The 17,189-nt window shown below is 43.1% G+C and overlaps 1 protein-coding gene across 1 annotated transcript in view; it reads left to right on the top strand.

Moving 5' to 3' along the window:
- Positions 1-17,189, top strand: part of SYNE1 (spectrin repeat containing nuclear envelope protein 1) — a 966,955-nt gene that overhangs the window by 267,000 nt on the left and 682,766 nt on the right. Inside the window, 4 exon segments of the mRNA XM_029596918.1 lie at positions 220-848; positions 1,625-1,804; positions 4,687-4,837; positions 9,701-9,859. Of these exon segments, the coding sequence (XP_029452778.1) occupies positions 220-848; positions 1,625-1,804; positions 4,687-4,837; positions 9,701-9,859 (1,119 nt within the window).

The following is a 17,189-nucleotide window of genomic DNA, read 5'->3' as shown; positions in this document are numbered from 1 at the left end:
TGCGCGCGCCGATCCAGGATTTTAGCCGATACGCGCGACTACGCGCGTATCTACTAAAATCCAGCGTACTTTTGTTTGCGCCTGGAGCGCAAACAAAAGTAGGCTATTCGCGCTCGTCTGAAAATCTACCCCTAAGAGATTATCATAGTTTAGTTTTGACTGGAGATTTTACATTGCTCTTTTTGTTTCATGTGTTTGGGGGGTTTTTTTCTTTCAAAGGAGCACTCAATGGAAATCGAAAAGAAGGAAAAAGAGGCGGGGCATTTAAAAGAGCAGCTTGAAAAATTATGTTCTTTTAGTAGAACAGAGGACCACCAAATACTCCAGGGCAAGGTGGATGACTGCTTCCAGCTCTTCCAAGAGACCAGCCAGATCACTGAACGGCGTCAGGAGGCCCTCACACAGCTAGGAGAGTTCCTGGACTCCCATTCTGACATCTTAAGCACTCTTCACAGACTGAAGCAGACGGTCGAGGCCTCCAACAGTCTTGACAAGACAAGCTCGGAGTTTCTGGACAAAGAGCTGAATGACACGATTGAAGGCATTCACCACTTGGAATCTAGGGCGGTCAGACTGGACGGAGCCCTGGTGAAAGCTCAGTTCCATCTGAAAAGCGGCAGCTCAGAGCTGAGGACCTCGTGCAGGGCCTTGACGGATAACTTGGGCTTTGAGCTTGAGTCGGTCCAAGCTCTACTGGGAATGAAACAGAGTGAAGCGGAAGCAGTGGGGGCCTTGTGGAAGTCGTTTGTAGAGCGCAAGGAACAGCTGCTGAAAAGCATCGAAGATATAGAAGAAAAGGCAGACAGTGAGGGACTGAAGGAGCCAACACTTCAAGCGCTTCAACAAAGGTAAAAAATCTAAAATAAAACGCATACCTGATTGTTATTTTCTTCATCTTGTTCCAAAAGGCGTTAAACTTAAGTGGAACGCTTTTAGTAATTGTCCTGTCTGAATATTAAAACAGATTACACATTTTGGTCTTCTTAAATTCCCAGTCTGTAAAGAAATCTGTACATAGAGAAAATGTATTTATTTATTTATTTATTTAACTCTTTTCTATACCGACATTCATGATCCCGATCATATCATATCGGTTTACAAGGAACAAGGGGGTTATAACGTTAACATAAACATTAACATTGACATTGAAGAAGAAGCAAAGTTACAATAAAACAGTTACAATAAAAAAACAGTTACAATAAAAAAGTTACAATAAAACAGTTATAATAAAATGATAGATCCTCATGGAGCACTTTGCTCAAAAAATGGAAATGTGCTTATGGAGGGTAAATTTCAATCAGGTACAAAGTCATTTATATGCAGATGTATATATGTATATTTGTGAGTTGTCCTGTCTCCTGGACAGGCATACGTTTGTGCATTAATCCTTTCCCTGTCTAGGTTCTGCCCCAAAATATCTCTTGTGACAATGTTCAAAAGTATTGTGCAAAATCAGCCCCCAATTGATTTTCAAAAGTTCATTTGCATGCATACAACCAGGTTTTATGTGCCTGCATTGTTTTGAAAATCAGCCCCATAAATGTATGTAGGACACTGCATGTAAATGTAAAGAAACTTAAAATATAGGTGCAGTTTGTTGTTATTGTTGTGTTTTAATCTTCAGGATTCGGGTTTTTAACCAGTTAGAGGATGACTTGAATTCTCATCAGCATGAACTGCAGTGGCTGATGGACAAAGCAAAGCAAATGGCCCAGAAGGACATCAATCTGGCTACTGAAGTTGACAAAGAAATAAATGGTTTGCAGGCCACCTGGGATGATACCAAGAAGCTCATCAGTGAAAAGTGGGTGGGATTTGGAAAGTCGAAGAATATTTTCATAATGAAGTCCTATTTATTGTGAAGCTCGTGAACTTAGAGCAACGCTTATAAGAGTACTTTGATCCTCTCCCAGCTCCCTGAGTGTGGTGTACTGTGTCCGCCTGGACATGGATTTACCATGTACGTTCTCTTTTTGAGAAGTGGCTTCATGCCAATGTCAAATTCTGCTTCTTCACCTCTATTGCTTGGACTCCTATGAATTTTGGAGACTCTTTTTATCATGATCTTTGAGATTTTTTAATACAGTGAAACTTAACAAATTTTAGAAAACAAGTTATGCACAGAATATGATACTTTGGCAGTTCAGCTACTAGATATGTATTAATCAGTACTGTTATAAAGTGGTGGATACTTCGTCTTTGGCCATCATTACAATCTAGGCACTCCAAGGCCCCTGCTTCCATACAGCCAAGAATCCTCTGTGCTTGTCCTGTGCTTTTCATCCTGAAGTCTGATACAGTTTTTGCCTCCACCATCACACTTTCTGTGAAGAAATACTATATTATCTTATTCCTGATTCTTCACTCCCTCAGTGCAGCCTCATGACATGGCCGCCTGTTCTATAACTTCCTTTCCTTCAGATAATGCTTGACTTTTGTACAGTTATTTATACATTTGAGATCTTTAGATATGTGTCAAATCATTGGCTGCTTTTTATTCTGTACGGTGTGCATGTTTGGGCATTTAGAGCTTTGCTCAAAAGGTTCGTGAAGCAAATCTACATTATTTTGGTAGCACTCCTCTAGACTTGTTTGCTTGGAAGGAGTGGAATGTTCAGCTGTATATTCAGGGTGTTGCTAACCCTATTATTCTGTGAATCTATGGGCTTTATTCAATAAGTTTTCCCTAGGTATAATCTGGGTAAAAAAGTCCTTTGTTAGTAAGGCAGTATGACTTCATCTCTCTCACGGTATAAACTTCTATCATCACTAGACAGTATCATATTTGGTTACCCAACTGTGGAGCGGAGTATAGGTTAGGCGAGGTTTTTTACTTTCAGGGGTTTTATTGTACTGGGATTTTGCTTGCGAGGGAGTAGTATTTAACTTGACCTGTACAGAACTTCAAATATTTAGAGGCTGCTTCACTAAATTTCATGCTAAAATGGTAAAATAACATTTCACACATAATTCCCTAAGATAATGATAGGCAGCATGCATGATTACTGAAAAGAGTTCCAATATTTTTATTATGCACATTATGGGGTCGATTTTAAGACCCACGCGCGTGTCCCTGTGCGCGCGGTTCCCGACATGTGCACACGGATGTGCCGATTTTATAACATGTGTAGGCGTTGCACGCAGGGGGGATTTTTTGCAAAATATGCGCGGCGACGCAATTGGGCCTCCCCCAGTTCCCTCCCAGTCCGCTCCAATTAAGGAGCGGACTGGGATGGAACTTACCTATCCCCCTACCTAATCTTCCTCTCCCTCTTCCCCTCTCCTCCCCGCCCCTTAAACCTAACCTAACTATCCCCAAATTTTTTATTTTAGTACTTACTGCTCCTCTGGAGCAGACGTAATCTCCGCCGGTGCTCACTTCCCCTTTCGAGAGGCCCGGCACTTCGGCACGTATCAGGGTTTATGCGCAGGGCCGGGCCCGTTGTAAAATGCACGCAGCACTCAAGGCCCGGCCACGTGCGTAAACTCGCGTAGGCAATTTAAAATTTACTTGTAAGAGAACAGTTTTCAAACAATCCTCCTAGGTGCAAAGTCATTAAGTACTTTGCACTTGTGGATCTTGAACCTAATTTTGAAAGGGAAGATTGGATGTTCGTTCCCTTTGAAAATTGTCCATGGGTTCAAAGTTTTTTTTTCTGCAGGCACACTTTGGCTGGGAAATCATGTGCATAGATTGGAAAATCAAATCTACACTCCTCGTTTCTGAGCTGTGGCTGAAACACCTCACCTTTGCCTCAAGAAACGCCTCCCTTAAAAGCAGCACATTGGGGGGTACTTTTATTCACACTGAGGTGGCAATTTTCAAACCGGACAATCTAGATGATTTCAAACACATGTAGGTTACTCGGAAAATTGTTATCTAATAGTTGATCATTCATGCTAGTGGGAAATTAACAACTGAGCTGGAATATATTGGTTCATAATCACTGTTTATCACCTAGCCACTATTTTGTGCATGTACAGTGCTGGGTTTTTTTCCCAGCTTCTCCCTTGTCTCTCCTGCTCTTCTTCTCTCTGTTCCTGTCTGCTCCTTGTTTGCAGTAGCATTTTCTGCTTCATTTTCTCTAACCAATTGCTTCTGTGGTCTGGCATGGGAGATATACTTTTTACCATTGTTTGTAGTCGCTAATTGGCACATAGTTTAGTGAACATGGTGATCACTTTTGTGAGCTCATGCTGTTTTAATTTGCATTTCGCTACAAGCTTAAATATTGTTTACAGTCAGCTCCCTAAAGTCTTAACATGTATGTTAAGGCTTTAGTAAATAGGATGCTGTTTATCAGGTATTCCAAGCCGGCTTATCCTGCATGCTGTTAGGGTCATTTAATTATTCCCTTGTGAGGAAACCTTTAGGCCACACTTAATGTGTTGACAGCTTCACATCATCAATTAGAATTTTTAGAAACTTGAAAATGTGCTCATTGTGAGCCAGGAGGAATGTTGAGAGATTTTTGTTCCCCTTATTTATGAAAGGGTTTAATTTTCTGTAATGGAGAAGCTTCTTGTGGAAGTCTGACTGTTTTTGTGAGTCTTTTCCTTTGAACGTATACTTTTTTTCTAGGAGAAAATGTTGAATATGGAAATGTTGAAAATGCCACGTGTGTGAGTGTGTGTGTGTGGACCGCATTGTATTTTAATTGTTAATTTAGATTTCACTCTTTGCAGCTTGGAACGATGTTCCTTCCTTGTTGATCTAATGAGAGACTATCAGAGTCTAAAATCAACAGTAACTAAAATGATAGAGAATGCTGGCAATGTGACGCTCATCAAATCAACTTTAAAGGATCAAGAGGACATCAAACGGACAATGTCGAAGGTAAGAATTTATCGTATTATGGCTATTTCATTATTTTAACTTCTGCCAGATTTAACTGTTGAAATAAATGTCAGCTGTTTTAGTTACCTGTTTACAATATCTTGCATCTATCTCTGATATCTGTGTATGGGGCTCACTGTTACCTTTATCCTTTTATTATTTGTTGTATACAATGACCAGTTTTTAAAATATATTTTAATTTCTTGTATATTTTTTAACTGCAACAAAAGAGATTTTTAATTTACAGAAAAGTAGCCACCTTGTCTTAAAAATTTCCTAAGTGAGTTGCGAAGTAGAGCCCTATGGCCTTAATTGTTAAAACTCAACGTATGGATGCAGTATTTCTCTTAAAAATATGTAGCTCTTGATAATATATTCTGTCCTATGAACCAAGTTGGCAAAATATTCATGATTTATCATTTTCTTGCACTTCTCATTTACAACTATTGGTTTTCTTCACCACAATATACAAAGTAACTGTAATGATGGTCTTCTGTTGCTAGAATGTGGCAGGATGGATGGTCATTCATAGCTTAAGAAGCAAAACCATGTTTTTACCTTGAAGCAGTGCAATCCATGTGTAAGGGGATAGTATTGAGACTCATAAAAGTTACATGCATGTTTTACCTCACTATTCCAATATTCATGCATGTCCAGCCCTCACATCTAGCCATGAGACTTCAGGGTAGAGGGGCGCTGAAGTGCTTGCTGCCAGAAGGATATGTGGGAGAGCATTTACCAGAGGAACAAGTCAAAAATCTGTAAACCCTGCAAATAAAATTGTTCTTTCCAAACACTTATCTTAAGAAATAAGTGTCATGACCAGAGATAAATTGGGCTTAACCGAAGCAGCTTTCATGGCGACATCTTGCAGAAAATGGCCGCTGGCAAGGAACCGGAAATGTCCTTTACCATGATCCTGAAGGAGCTGCAGTCCCTTAAGGTACTAATGATGGAGTATCATGAGCAACTAAAATGGAGATGGCTTCCCATACAGCACAATCTCCTTTATTTCAAAAAAGAGTGGATGAACTGGAGGAAAGAATATCATTAATGCAAGATATAGAGGCAAAAATACAAGACCAGTTCAAATCATTGTTAAACTGATAAGGGACTTGGAAGATGCAGACAACAGGAGTCGGAGAAACAATTTGAGAATTTTGGGGATTCCAGAAGGGATGGAAAATGTCATGCTCCGGTGAAATTTATGGAGGCATTTTTGAAAAAAACTACTGGAAATCCAGTTTATGAAGGACTTTAAAAGTGAAAGAGCAAATGGATTGCCTTCCTGTAATACGAGTAACAAATAAAATGATAATACATATCTCGAGACCCTTGATTATTGGAAATCCTGAAAAATGTCAAGGTACAGGCACCTGGACTGCAGGAAGGAAATACAATTTAGATTTTTATGACTCTATATAAAATCACAGCACAAAAAAAAAAGTTTCTGACAATATAAGAGCAAGTAAAATCTGTGTTTGAATGGTTCTGACCACTAAAGATGAAAGTCACTATGAATAATAAGACCAAAACATTTGAGGATACCAAGGAACTACAAAGTTACACTGATTGTTTTTCAGAAAAGAAATTGGAGACTTGATAATTCATACATATCAGAAGGAGACAAATGGAGAATACCAGGGCAAGACAGTGAGTTTTGTGTATGATCCATCTGGTTAAGAGTCTTTGCAGATTTTATAGGTTCTTGATTATAATTGTCCAATTGTGAGCACCTGAGAGGCTTAGAAAAAATGACTGGGAGTTGATCGCTTTTATATTTTGAGAACTTGAAGTCTGAAAGCAGATTTCCTTTAGAAGGGGTGGAAACATGAGAGGATCTTTCATTTCCTCCTGTTTACGCCCTTCCAAAACAATGGCTCGGAAATTGCGGGATCTATGTTGAAGGAGCTCCTTCTTAAAGGCCACACTAAATGCAAATCAATATTTGTGATCTATGTAATAGCCTATCCTTGTTGATTGATATACATCAAGAAAAAAACAAGTGGATACTGAGAACATGGATAGTGGAACATAACAGCTGCATTAATCAAAACAGACTAGAAGCAGCGACTCTGTCTTGCTGTCTGGAGAAAGCCCACACCTTGCAGGATTTGAATGTTTCAGATTTTTCATCTGAAGTCCACACCCTGTGTGGTTTAAATGCTGGTCAGTATTTTGGAGATGCAGTGTGATAAGGTGCATTTCAAGGGGTGGGCAAGATAGGAGGCAGAGGTGGGAGAGGATGCCACTCTGCCCTTTCAAATCAGTGGAGGAAAGAGGGAGCAACTGCGACCTGTTGGAGTGAACATCTGTTGACAGTGGGGACTGAGGCTTAACCACGTGTCTCTACTACATTTTGACTTCTTCCCACCTTTTACTTTTTGTCCTTACTGTTGAGTTGTAGCCAGTTAATAGCAGTTGGAGTGGGAAGGGGGCTGGCATGCTGGGAGCCTGTTGCCAATTCAACATTGTGGGCTCATGGCCTGTCATTTATGCATGCATCAAAGAGGTATTTCTTAACGCAACACATGCGACTGATCAGTTCATAGTAATTATACATTTTATAAGAAGATAGGTTAATATTTTGTATGCTAAAGTAAAATAGAGCATCAGCTACCTCAGCAAAAATATAACTAAGATGGCCAGAAGATAGTCACATTATTTTTAAGAATCTTTGGACCAAAATTTAAAAATAAGGAAGCCATACTAAAGGAAAGTGAACTTTTAAAGATTACAGTTGATATGGCCGCCAACAAAAATTGTACTTCTTTTTAAATGAAATCACAAGATTTAAAAAGCTCATTTCAACAACGGGCTCATCCACTGATTTTGCTTAGTTGATCCCGTAGGTGTAAACACAACTGGTGCTTCTGCTTCATATGAAAGAATGTTCTTGTTTTCTGAACAGCTGCGCAGTAAGAGAGAGTGTTTACTATATTATCTGTATTTACAATTACTGGATTACCAAAATGCCAGCTGTGGAAATGGTTAACAATGTATTTGCTTTATCAAATGTCACTTTACTAAAGGCCACTGGACCAGTTGATTAAATCTTTTGTCACAAAATCTTACATTTTTATGGACAATGTTCAGCTAGCACTACCAACAGACCCGGACCCAGCAATATCTATATAAAGAGTTACCTACATGTCTCACAGCCATCCAAGAATTCATATAAAGCAGCAAAGTCCATCTAAACCCAAATAAAACAGGGATACTGTGGCTATAAAATACAAACAGTTAGGTCCCAGACCTGAAAATCCAATTTGGAAACTGTAAGGAACCTTAGAGTCATGTTGCACTCAGAAGTAACCATGCTTCTTCGAATCCATATAGGGCCGGATTTTATAAGGGTTACGCGTGTCGGGCCTACTTTAAAAAGGCCCGGCGATGCGCTTAAAGCCCCGGGACGTGTGTAAGTCCCGGGGCTTGCAAAAAGGGGCCAGGGAGGAGGCGGGGTGTGGGCGGGGAGGTCCGGGGGTGGGGTGGGGGCAGAGTCAGGCTCCCGGCACAGCAGCCATATTTTCCGCTGTGCCGGGGATCGCATGCCGGCAGTCAGCCGGCGCACGCAACTTACTTCAGCCAGGGCTGAAGTAAGTTTTGAAACAAAAAGAAAAAGAAAAAGGAAAACATAGGGGGAAAGGGTGGGGGAGGGTAGGGGAAGGGAAGGAGGGGTGGGGGGTAGGGAACGGGGGGAAGGCAGCGCGGCTCGGCGTGGGCTTGGTGCGGGCTCGGCGTGCGCAAGGTGCACAATTGTGCATCCCCTTTCGCGTGCCGACCCTCGATTTTATAACATGCGCGCCTCTGCGCGCATGTTATAAAATCGGCCATACACGTGTGCCACGCACGCGCCTTTTAAAATCGACCCCATAATGTTTAAAAGATGCTTCTTCCACTTGTGCCAACGGCGAGAACTCCAAGCTTTCGCTGATCATGCAAGCCTAGTCATAGTAATCCATAGCATGAGAACCTCATGACTGGATTACTGCAATGCTCTTTATAACAGACTAACAACGGAGGCTCTGCACCGAATTCCAGCTAATTCAAAACCCTGCCGTACAAATTCCTGAGGGATGCAAGCAAGCAAGACCACATCACACCCATCCTAGCAAAATTGCACCGGCTGCCAACATTCTTCAGGGACAAATTCAGAATCCTGATTCCAATCTTCAGGGGCGCAAGAGAAAATGGACAGGTTGTCCTCCTGCACACGAGCCAGACCCCTAAAGTCCTCTCTTTGAGCCTTTGCCATCGCACTGTCAGGAAAAGAAATCAAAAGACCAGACATCCATCAGTGAGCCTTCTCGGAAGCAGCGCCTGCCCTCTGGAGTGACTTCTCTGACGACCTCTGCCAAACACGCGAACAGCCTCCATGTCAGAAAGCAGGTGAAAGCTGTAACTTCAGCGGCTGTTGCGATGCTGTCTAGGACCGCGTGCGCCTACGTTTTGCACGAGCTTTTACATGGACTGAGCAGGGGTGTTCCAGAGGGGAAGGCGGCACTGTGGTGCGGGCTGTTTGAAAATGACCCTCTCTAGGGCCAGACTCGTGACTACCTCCTTTAGTGGTTGCTACCACTGACTGGCTGACGTCATATCCCAGCCTGGCACTAAGCTGAGTGCATCAGGCTTGCCGCGCTGACCTTTTTTTTTACTTACTGAGCTGTTGTCTGTCTATTCAAGCTTAAACAATTCTTTATCCACCTGCTCTACATTTAGATCTTGTTATGTCGCTTCATTTTACAGCCTATGCTAGTTATTAGACATTTGCTATTCAGCTGCACCCACTGAACTGTTCTTTATGATGTTGTACCTCTCCGCTTGGGTAATAAATCCCAGTAATAAATATATTTCTGTCCTCAGCATGAAGCGGCTAAGAATGAGCTGAATGATGGTCAGAAAGAGCTGGATGACTTCACCAACAAAGGAAAGCACTTACTGACGGAGCTAAAGAGAATTCAGGGCTGTGATTTCCAGCTGGTCAAAAACGACATGGATAGCATTGTGGACCAGTGGCTGGACGTAAGTGCGAGTTCTGCTTACCATAGTGAGATCAGTGCCAAAGTTGCCTTGAAGCTCCATGTAAGACAAGTTGCAAATGTGGATTAAGAAAAGAATTCATTTTGCTTGCTTTTCCTTGGCAGGCCTTTGCCTTCATTTTTAAACGGGAGAAAATATGTGGTGGAAGTAAATTATTGCTTCCTCTCTTTCTGCCTGCTCCATCGTGCCTTGAGGAGCCACGGGAAGTTCTGCCTTAATCTCCATCCACCTTGTCCCTGACGCACTCCAGGCAACCACAGATTTATAGCAAATTATTTTACACACACACACACACACACATATATATATATATATATATATATATATATATTCATATTGGGGCCGATGCAATACAGTGCGCTCACACGAGCGCACTGTTTAACCCGCTGTTGGACGTGGGTTAAATAGATGCAAATCCACCCCCTAATTCAATAAGGGGATTAGCACCTATTTAACGCGTCCGACGCGGAGTGAATGAGTTAGCGCTCATCACATGCAAATGAGGCTATTACTCATTCACTCCGGATTCGAAAAAATAAATGTGCACCTGGAGCAGGCGTTAATAGCTGAGCGCAGGTAGAAGAAGTACAGAAAAGCAGAAAAAAACCTGCTTTTCTGTACTTCTTCAATAAAAAAAAAAACACCTCGGCAGACCACCGAGTTATGAAGACCGACGCCGGTAAACTCGGCATCCGTTTTCATTATTGGCAGATGGCCAGTTATGAAACAGACGCCGAGTTTTACCGGCATCGGTCTTCATAACCGGCTGCAGCCGCAGGGTCGCGTTTTCAAGGAGGTGCTAAGGTCGCACAAGCGACCCTAGCGCTTCCTTGCTAGCGCGACCCCCCTAATTTGCATATTGCATGGCACACCCCCCCCCCCCTTCAGGCACCATTCATGCCCTAAGAAAGCGGGCGCTGAAAAGTCAGCACCCGCTTTCCGTAAAATTTATTGCATCAGCCCCATAGTAACTAAAGTACCTGTTCTTTGACCCGGCTTTTACTTTTGTTGTTTCAGTGTTTCTTTTCAGTGAACGTAATGCAATATATTTAGATGACAAATATTGCCTGTTTTCAAAGAGCACAGTCATTCCATCTTAGCTGCAAAGCAAAGTCATACCAGTCAATGGGAGCCTCAACAAGGCTCAAGGAAAACATGAGTCACCTATCATTTTCTTTGGATAGCATTCAGTAATTTTGCTAAGTTTAGTGTAGCTAGGATTGGCAGTTTTTGAGTTATAAGCAAACATAATACACACATACTACACACATATAGACACTCTTCTTTAGATATGTGTATATCAGTTTCTTCTGTATTTGTTCATTTGTTGTGAATTAAGATAAAAAAGAGCTCATTAATTGAAGGTTTGCACCAGAAGCAAGACAATGTTGCATTCTTAAAAGATCACATTTTGTGGTATTTTTATATTAAATCTGGCACACGTTTTTGCATAAGATAAAGACTAGCACAAAACTTTAATAAATCAGCTCAAAAATGGTCTAAATAGTAAACTGTGTTAACACTAGGGATGTACATTCGTTTAAAATGAAATGCAAAATGCAATGAATAATGCTATTTTGTTTCATTTGGGGGCCTCGAACCAAGTGAAATGAAATCTTATTCTTTGTCTTGTTTTAAACAAGTACATTGGGCCTAGGCCTAGGCCCGAAGCCGGGGCCTCGTCTAGGGCATAGGCCGAGGCCCAAAGCAGGGACTGTACTGTGCCGTACATCAAAATGGCCCTGTCCACCAGGGTGAGTACGCCAGAGGCCCCGGTATTGGGACCCGGTCTCTGGGCTGGGTCGTAGTGTCGGGCCTGGGTTCGAGCTCCGGCCTAGGCCATGGCATTGGCCTTGAGTAGTCCGAGGCTGCGGTCACCTGCCACGGCCTCGACTTATGCAAGCCCGAGTCTTCAGCCTAGTTGGCGCCGGCGGAGCCTCACTGGACTGGGTAAGTGGGAGACGGGGGGGTGATCCTGGCCTCGACATTTTTCTGGGAGGGTGGGAGGGAGGCCTAGTTTTTGCTTTTTTGGTCATTTTCTGGAGGTGGTTAATTGCTTGATTCATTTTTTTTCACATGAATCAAACGAATCAAGCAATCCACAAACCGAAATTCGTGGGAAAAAAAACCTCCCAAAAACGAACCGAATAACGGAATTTGTTTCTCTGCACATCTCTAGTTAACACTGGGTAAATTTCTGTGATATTTAACCATCCTTATTGTGGCAAAAATCAAAAGCATTTTCACAGTAATTATTAAGAATTAGCTATTCAAAATTATTGTAAGTGTCTACGTAAATCTGAATCTAAAACATGGAGGCTGTGGACCTACCTGTCTCACCAAATCCCAACCCTCATTTCCTCCTTCTACAGAGGATGGGTAGGAGCCGTGATGTGGGACCCATCAGGCCTCTTTCCATTTCTGGGGCCGATGCTCAGCCTAGTGCACAGCTTGCTGTGCAGTTGGACAGATGTTTTGGACACATTAGAATAACTCTCCATGGATTGAGATTAGCGCGTCAAAAACGTGCGTCCAAACTAGCACATAACTAATAGCACTCATCACATGTAAATGCCATGTAAATGAGGCTATTAGCTATTACCCCGATGCAAAAATCCCTGTGCACCTGACACGCATGTTTTAATACGCAAAAATTAACACCAGCCTTGGAGCTCGCATTAACGGGCGAATTTTAAAAGCCCTGCTCGCGTAAATCCGCGAGCAGGGCTTTTAAAATCCGCCCTGTCACATCTCAGGGGCAGCCGATGCCAAGGACATGCTAGGGATGCACAGTTGATCCCCAGGGTGTCTTTTTCAGCATGGCAGCTCATTTACATATTAAATTGAGCTCCCAGGATACGTGGCTGGTGCACATGTTAAAAAAACGGGCATCCAGTTTGGATGCCCGTTTTTACACGCGGCTTAATGCATTGCTCCTTGAGTTTCTTATGAGGAGGAGGAGGAGGAGGATCCTGAGAGTCTTCTCTCTCTCCCCATACAAGCTGCAGTCAGGCATCCTTCTCTTTCCCGCTTCCTATTATTAGGAGGAGGGGGGGGGGGCTGTGGAGTAGAACTTCCCCTTTGCCAGCAGGAATGTTAGTTTGTGCCTGTGGTTTCCCCAGTCTGACTGCTGGTCTCTGGGAGGAAGGTAGTGAGTGCCTCTGTGACACCATGGCCTGCAGGGGATTGAGAGACCTGAGGGCCTTTCTTTGCCAATCTCAAGGTAGTGGGAATTTTTTTTTTTTTTAACAAAGTATGGTCTTTTCAAAGTTTAGTGCATACCCCAGAATTCTTAATTTTGTGAAAAATGTGAATTTGCTTTGAATTTTATGTTATTTTAATGCTAATTGCAGTAATGTTTATGGCACATTTATAACATCCCTTTTATGCACAAGACATTTGTAATAATGCTTTAGTACCTAAATGATAACGGTTTTGAGGGAAAAGTCAACTTTTGGCCAAAAGCAGGATATAGGGAGGGTAATTTTCAACAGCACATGCAGGTCTAAAGGCCTCAGGTATAGAGCACAAAGTACCCAGGAACTTTAGCCTGAATTTTCATAAGTCTACTTTGAAAATTTTCAGGTTGTGCCGGCCCCTGCGGGGACATACAGATAGGAAATGACAGCTCGCTTTCAAGCGGGTATAACTTTCTGCATTTACATTTCTATGCATGCTTTACAAAATAAGAAGAACGCACGTACATCTCGATACGCATTCAGGGAAGGGGAGAAGGAGGGGCAAGGATTGGAGCAGGGAAATTACACCAGGGCTTCCCAAATTTGCCCTGGGGACCCCACAGCCCAGCTGGGTTTTCAGGATATCCACAATGAATTTGCATATACAGAGCCTCCATGGTATGCACACTTACCTCATGCATATTCATTGTGGATATCCTGAAAACCCGACTGGCTGTGAGGTCCCCAGTACAGGTTTAGGAAGCCCTGCTGTACATCTTTTTGAAAATGACCCCTAAAGGTGCCCAGTGGTTACAGGTTAGTCTGCATCTGTGGAGCCCCAGTGGGATCCTTGCGGAGGTGAGGCCTTGAGGAAATGCTGTGCACTTAGAGAAGGAGAAAGGAACATTAGCATCTGTGCCACCCCCCAGTGTGAGGCGGCTGTAATGGCTGCCCCCTGTGTCTGTGTCAGACAGAGACTCCCGGAGGCTTTTGTTGAAAGTCTAAGGGAGAGGGGAATTGTTCACTTCTCTTTCTGTTGAAGAAAACCTTTAGGACCAAGTCAGTGGGACAAGAATTTAGAGAGATTTGAGAGCCTTTCCGTTTGAGGTTAGAGAAGATCGTCATTTTGTAAAGTTAATTGAAAGGAAGCTTTTCCACCCTTCCTTTTATGTTTACAGGGAACTCCAAATTGGAGGAAGGATCTTTGTACAGTGTCCCGAGACCCTAATTTCAAGAGAGAATAATTGGGATCCCAGCGCAGAGCAGAGAGCCCACTCGGTTCCTGGTTGCAGTAGATATTTCTGGATCATGGATTTTCGTATTAAGTGGATTGCAGAAGTGCTAAAACTCCATTCAAGTGTTGTTCTGTTTTGGGTTTTTTTTTTTACTCTTGGAAATCGATGCACAGAACACACAGGGGCTTGGATGGTAACCTCCCCCCCACCCATGAAGAACCTACTAGCTGGGGTTTATCGAAGAAAATATTGAGTAGGATTATTATTATTTAGTGTGGATAAAAGTCTCCCACTACGTTTTAGGGATATGCAGGGGAAATTATTCATTTTAGTAATTTTTTTTTAATTCATGTTTTGGTTTGTTTGCCCCCTCCCCCCCACTTCCTCCTTCCATAGGGGTGTTCAGCATGAAAAGGGGCAGGAGTGATTTCCCATCGCACCTTCCCCTGCCGGCTGCAGTTGCAATATTTTACGTAAAACAAAGTGGCGCTGGTCTCCGGGAGCCAGAACTGGCAGGGTAGGAGGGGTCGGGGGCTTGCTCCTGTCCTGAAGACCTCCACGGAAGGGGTTAAGTGGGGGGTCCGGATGGCTTGTTTGGAGAGAGGGAGGGTCTCAGTGCCACTTCTGAAGTTCCCAGGTAGTGGTCAAGCATAGGAGAGTTCATTGATCATCTTCACAGCTCCCACTTCACGACCCCCCCATTTAACCCACGGAAGGGGTTAAGTGGGGGGTCGGGATGGCTTGTTTGGAGAGGGAAGGGACTCAGAAAGGCCCTGATTTGGTTTGGTTCTGCGCAGCCCAGGGCAGTCCTGGCTCTGACTTATTGCCGTGGTTTGGAGAGAAGCAGAGGTCCACGGGGAAGTCCCAGGCACTAATGCAGCCACAGGAGACCTTGGCAGGCCCTGTTCTATTTATTTATTTATTTTTTGTGTGCTTTTTTGAAAAGAACTGAAAATATCCAAAAATGTTCATTTGGACTAAACTGAAAAAGTGCTTTTTCAGGACAAAAAATGCATTCGTTTTAATCAAATGCACGTCCCTAGTACTTTTTTGCACAAGATTGCTTGAATGTTTTTTTCTTTTTTTGTTTTGTAATTTTTGGTTAAGTAGAAGGGAGAAGAAGAGCTGAACAGTTCCTTCTAAAGGGGTCCCTTATTACCAGGACATGAGCTGCAATAAAGACAAATGTAGCTGAAGTGAATTAAAAGTGATGCCAGTGACTTTGCTTTGGATTGTGGGTTATAGAGAGGGGGGAGTGGAGAGTGGGGCATGGGGCATGGGGGCAGGGAAGGAAGAAAGTGGGTTTTACTTATTCTAATTTAATTAACTTGGGAGCTGTGAAGATGATCAATGAACTGACCACTAACTGAGAACTTCAGACGTGGCGCTGAGTGGCTGCCACAGGTTTGACAAGGAGGAGGGACAGACCGTGAATGCCATTGAAGCTCATTGACCGTTTGCTTGGCTCTCATCTTCATGCTTTTTTGTTTTATTTTTTTGTAAATGGGAACCTTATTTGCGAAAATGATCTTTGCAGTTCTCCTTTACAAATGATATTGTGTTATATGTATTCCCCATGAACTGTGTGCATTCCCCAGGAATTTGCATTCGCTCACGATTTCCTGAATGGACGCTGTGTTGTTTTAAATAAACCTGTAGAACTCCCTGGCAGTAGGTGCAGGCATCCTGATTCTCCAAAGCAGAGGCGGGCAGCGGGGCTCTCCTCCTCGGACTTGGGCAGAGGCTCAGGGTATTTTGCCAGCGTGAGGCCCACGCAGTAGGTTTTCTTTCTGTGTTTATTTTTTTTCACTCCCTTCCCACCCATCGTGCAGTATGTGCCACAGCCATCCTACACATTGGTCTTTGCATTCGCCAAGGAATGGCATCTTGCTGGCTTCTCCCTCCCTGTGGGAAGCCGGGGGCGTGAGCTTCGATAATCCCTGGTCTCCCTTTGCTGGGAGAAAGTTCCAGCGTTAGCCTCAAACCTTGTTTTTCCTTTCTGGCAATTTGTCACCTGACTAAGGAGGTCCTTTGATGTTTCGGGCAGAACGTTAAATAGGCGCTATGTCATCTCAACTGCAGCATACTTCACTGAAAACAGCTGTCTTCCATTTTCTGTTGGCCGGTGAATAGGAAACCACAGTTGCAGCCATTGAAACCCATAATAACACCAACTAAGGAACAAATGCAAACAGAGGCAGTGAAGGATATACATTTTACAAAGAAGAAACTTTTCTGAAACACAAACCACTTCCATGCTACTCAGTCATTATCACTAATGCAGGTTTTCGCAGAAAGTTGCCCTTCATTTCTGGTTTCTTTTTGGCAGATATTTCGTCAGGTTACTATAAGTTATGAATTGCAGATTTATGCTTCTACTTCGTTCCTTTTGTAACCCTCCCTGCTGTCTCTGGAAAGAGGCAGTGATTCTTCTGGGACCATCGCGCCCTCCATCGCTGGGGGGGCCACCACTTGATAACCGGGGCTAAGTCCCTGACTCTGATTCCCAAATCCGCATGGATGTTTTGACCAGGGAGGAAGGATTAACCTCCAAGGCCTCCGGGTTGGTATAAATACCAAGGAGACATGATCCACAGGGGTTTGTTGTTCCAGAAATCACAGTCCTTTCTAAACGGTTCTTTCCAGTCACAAACAGCGTTTGTTGTACTCCCTCGATATGAGGAATCCAAAACCGATTCAGAGTTTGAAAACGAGGGTGTTGTCTAATCCTTGCTTGTGCACCCTCCTGGCTCCTTTGGATAAATGACGGGCCCACCGATTAACCAAGGACTCTTTTGGTACCGGATTCTCCCCTGGCTTGAATCTTTCTCCTTTCTCCTTCCTCCTCTGAACTCCTGGATCTCAGCTTTGGATGAGCAGCTCTTTCCTTTCCTCTTT

Source organism: Rhinatrema bivittatum, chromosome 3, assembly GCF_901001135.1.
Source record: "Rhinatrema bivittatum chromosome 3, aRhiBiv1.1, whole genome shotgun sequence".
Classification (NCBI taxonomy): domain Eukaryota; kingdom Metazoa; phylum Chordata; class Amphibia; order Gymnophiona; family Rhinatrematidae; genus Rhinatrema; species Rhinatrema bivittatum.
The sequence above is the reverse complement of the archived record's forward strand: the minus strand, read 5'-3'. Positions and strand labels throughout refer to the sequence as shown.